Source organism: Perca flavescens, chromosome 17 (assembly GCF_004354835.1).
Source record: "Perca flavescens isolate YP-PL-M2 chromosome 17, PFLA_1.0, whole genome shotgun sequence".
Classification (NCBI taxonomy): Eukaryota; Metazoa; Chordata; class Actinopteri; order Perciformes; family Percidae; genus Perca; species Perca flavescens.
The window spans coordinates 34,617,347-34,622,346 of NC_041347.1; the positions used below are offsets into that span (position 1 = coordinate 34,617,347).

Consider the following 5,000-nt stretch of genomic DNA (forward strand, 5'->3'; position numbering starts at 1 on the left):
AAAATAACACCAACATGTTCCTATTTCCATGTTGTGATTTATAGAGTCACAGTGTACAAACAACAACGTAAAATGAGACACAGCCATCTTCTAACCATAAACAAACCAGGAACTATATTCTCAGACAGGCTTGCTGCGAGCATATCACTCCGCCCAAGTACTATATTCTTCCACCTGAGAATATAGTTCCCGGTTTGTTTACAGTTAGAAGACGGCTGTGACTCATGTTACGTTGGGGTTACGGTGAATAAGCTAAATTCCCAACAAGTCGGCGTATCCCTTTACCATTATTAACCTGTAAAACTAAACTAAGCTTTTACACTAAAAGACTAAAGGTCACCTTCTGTTCCTGCTCCCTGCGGTGCAGAGTGGGCGGGACGTTCTTGGCGCTGTGCGGCGTGGCGTTGCTGGCTACCGGGACTCCGTTCTTGTCCCGCCCGTCCTGCCGGAGCAGCCAGAGGCTCAGAGCTTCCTTCCCACAGTTCTGCTCGCAGACGCAGTCGGCGTAGGACGAGCAGATCTCATTGGCTCTGCAGGTCGTCTGCAGCGGCGCCGCCTGCTGCAGCCACGACTCCAGAGTCCCCGCGGGGGCGCCAGAGGAGGCCGGGCCGGAGGGCGCCTGGAACAGTTCCAAATGTTAGTGTGCAATCAATTGTGTCAGGAATAATTGCCATTAGGGATGCACCGGTATCGGTGAGTGATGTCATGTATGGGTGAGTGATGTCATGTATGGGTGAGTGATGTAATGTATGGGTGAGTGATGTCATGTATGGGTGAGTGATGTCATGTATGGGTGAGTGATGTCATGTATGGGTGAGTGATGTCATGTATGGGTGATGTCATGTATGGGTGAGTGATGTCATGTATGGGTGAGTGATGTCATGTATGGGTGAGTGATGTCATGTATGGGTGAGTGATGTCATGTATGGGTGAGTGATGTCATGTATCGGGGTATCCCTACATTAGAGTGATGTAATGTATAGGTGAGTGATGTAATGTATTGGTGAGTGATGTAATGTATTGGTGAGTGATGTCATGTATGGGTGAGTGATGTAATGTATCGGGGTATCCCTACATTAGAGTGATGTAATGTATAGGTGAGTGATGTAATGTATTGGTGAGTGATGTCATGTATGGGTGAGTGATGTCATGCATCGGGGCATCCCTACATTAGAGTGATGTAATGTATGGGTGAGTGACGTAATGCATGGGTGAGTGATGTCATGTAGCGGTGAGTTACGCAATGTATCGGTGAGTGATGTCATGTATCGGGCATCCCTACATTAGAGAGTGATGTAATGTATCGCGAGTGATGTCATGTATCGGTGAGTGATGTCATGTATCGGTGAGTGATGTCATGTATCGGTGAGTGATGTCATGTATCGGTGAGTGATGTCATGTATCGGTGAGTGATGTAATGTATCGGTGAGTGATGTCACGTATCGGTGAGTGATGTCACGTATCGGTGAGTAATGTAATGTATCGGTGAGTGATGTCATGTATCGGTGAGTGATGTCACGTATCGGTGAGTGATGTCACGTATCGGTGAGTGATGTCACGTATCGGTGAGTGATGTCATGTATTGGTGAGTGATGTCATGTATCGGTGAGTGACGTCATGTATCGGTGATGTAATGCTGGTTACCGGCGGGGTCTTGAGGCACTTGAGCAGTCCCAGGTTCTCTATCTCCAGCGGCGTGGAGGCAGCGGCCGTCTGGCAGCAGGCGGAGCAGTCGGCCGGCCGCGGCGCGGCACACAGCCAATCAGAGGCCTCCCAGCCAGCCTGGAACGGCTTCATCACGTCACGCCACCGCTCGCCGTCTGACACAGTCTCCATGGAGACAGTGGCCGGGGTGATGAGCCAGCCATTTAGATCTTCTTCTGCCTCCTCCTCCTCCTCCTCCTCCTCCTCCTCGACGGGGAGCTCTGATTCGTCGATCTTCTCGATGGAGAAGTCGGAGCTGCAGCTGCTGTCGGCTCGCTCGCGGTTGCCGGCGGCGCCCGTCTGAAGCCACGCCTCCAGGTCTCTCAGCTGACCCCAGGCCTGCAGGAAGTCCACCGAAGCCAGGGCGGGACAGGAAGACTGAAACAAACACACAGAAGCAGTTAGAGTCACTACAAGTTCTGTTGTTGCTGCTGACAGACCATCACCAAACTACACCAGACTCCATGTAAATAATCAGGACTTTTAGCGTATATAGAGCCAGCATATCTCCACCAGACTCCATGTAAATAATCAGGACTTTTAGTGTGTATAGAGCCAGCATATCTCCACCAGACTCCATGTAAATAATCAGGACTTTTAGTGTGTATAGAGCCAGCATATCTCCACCAGACTCCATGTAAATAATCAGGACTTTTAGTGTGTATAGAGCCAGCATATCTCCACCAGACTCCATGTAAATAATCAGGACTTTTAGTGTGTATAGAGCCAGCATATCTCCACCAGACTCCATGTAAATAATCAGGACTTTTAGTGTGTATAGAGCCAGCATATCTCCACCAGACTCCATGTAAATAATCAGGACTTTTAGCGTGTATAGAGCCAGCATATCTCCACATGTAAATGGGTGAATTAAGGGTTTATTTCAACCAAACCAGAGTGGTGATTGTTGGAACAGTGGAAAGATGAACCAAGACAGCTTTTGGTAGTTTTATTTAGTTTCTGTCCACTTTGAATGAAGTGTGTTTTACGATGACAAAAGTCCTGATTATTTACATGAAGTCTGGTGGATGGAGTTTTTATTTTCTCCCCCAGACATCGCAGCATTTATCGGACAAAACAGAACATGCGAAGACGTCGCTTTGGACCATAGCTGGTCATCTCTCACCTTGCTCTCCTTGTATGCTATCAGCCAATCCTGAGGGTTCTTGCTGGGCTGGTAGCCAATAGGAGCGCTGCTTGCTGGAGGAGTTCCCAGCAGCCAGTCACCCAGAGCGGCGGCCTCCATCTTCTGATCACAAACACACCCAACAACATTACCCCACTCAGCTTCTTCATATTATAATACTGTTTATATTTATATTATAATACTGTTTATATTTATATTATAATACTGTTTACATTTATATTATAATACTGTTTACATTTATATTATAATACTGTTTACATTTATATTATAATACTGTTTACATTTATATTATAATACTGTTTACATTTATATTATAATACTGTTTATATTTATATTATAATACTGTTTATATTTATATTATAAAACTGTTTATATTTATATTATAATACTGTTTATATTTATATTATAATACTGTTTACATTTATATTATAATACTGTTTACATTTATATTATAATACTGTTTACATTTATATTATAATACTGTTTACATTTATATTATAATACTGTTTATATTTATATTATAATACTGTTTACATTTATATTATAATACTGTTTACATTTATATTATAATACTGTTTATATTTATATTATAATACTGTTTACATTTATATTATAATACTGTTTATATTTATATTATAATACTGTTTACCTTTATATTATAATACTGTTTACATTTATATTATAATACTGTTTACATTTATATTATAATACGGTTTACATTTATATTTTACATTTATATTATAATACTGTTTACATTTATATTATAATACTGTTTACATTTATATTATAATACTGTTTACATTTATATTATAAATTTTTAATGTTTTATATTATAATACTGTTTATTTTATATTATAATACTGTTTACATTTATATTATAATACTGTTTACATTTATATTATAATACTGTTTACATTTATATTATAATACTGTTTATATTTATATTATAATACTGTTTATATTTATATTATAATACTGTTTTATATTATAATACTGTTTACATTTATATTATAATACTGTTTACATTTATATTATAATACTGTTTACCTTTATATTATAATACTGTTTACATTTATATTATAATACTGTTTACCTTTATATTATAATACTGTTTACATTTATATTATAATACTGTTTACATTTATATTATAATACTGTTTACATTTATATTATAATACTGTTTACCTTTATATTATAATACTGTTTTATTTTTATATTATAATACTGTTTACATTTATATTATAATACTGTTTACATTTATATTATAATACTGTTTACCTTTATATTATAATACTGTTTACATTTATATTATAATACTGTTTACCTTTATATTATAATACTGTTTACATTTATATTATAATACTGTTTACCTTTATATTATAATACTGTTTACATTTATATTATAATACTGTTTACTTTATATTATAATACTGTTTTTATATTATAATACTGTTTGTTTATATTATAATACTGTTTACATTTATATTATAATACTGTTTACATTTATATTATAATACTGTTTACCTTTATATTATAATACTGTTTACCTTTATATTATAATACTGTTTACATTTATATTATAATACTGTTTATTTATATTATTTATATTATAATACTGTTTACATTTATATTATAATACTGTTTACCTTTATATTATAATACTGTTTACATTTATATTATAATACTGTTTACTGTTTATATTATAATACTGTTTACCTTTATATTTATATTATAATACTGTTTACATTTATATTATAATACTGTTTACATTTATATTATAATACTGTTTACATTTATATTATAATACTGTTTACCTTTTTATATTATAATACTGTTTACATTTATATTATAATACTGTTTACCTGTTTTTATATTATAATACTGTTTACCTTTATATTATAATACTGTTTACATTTTATATTATAATACTGTTTACATTTATATTATAATACTGTTTACATTTATATTATAATACTGTTTACATTTATATTATAATACTGTTTACCTTTATATTATAATACTGTTTACATTTATATTATAATACTGTTTACATTTATATTATAATACTGTTTACCTTTATATTATAATACTGTTTACCTTTATATTATAATACTGTTTACATTTATATTATAATACTGTTTACATTTAT

General features: G+C 34.5%; 1 protein-coding gene across 1 annotated transcript in view; it reads right to left on the reverse strand.

Moving 5' to 3' along the window:
- ncoa4 (nuclear receptor coactivator 4) overlaps positions 1-5,000 on the reverse strand; it is a 25,783-nt gene that overhangs the window by 4,462 nt on the left and 16,321 nt on the right. The window contains 3 exon segments of the mRNA XM_028604099.1: positions 341-619; positions 1,645-2,082; positions 2,831-2,953. Of these exon segments, the coding sequence (XP_028459900.1) occupies positions 341-619; positions 1,645-2,082; positions 2,831-2,953 (840 nt within the window).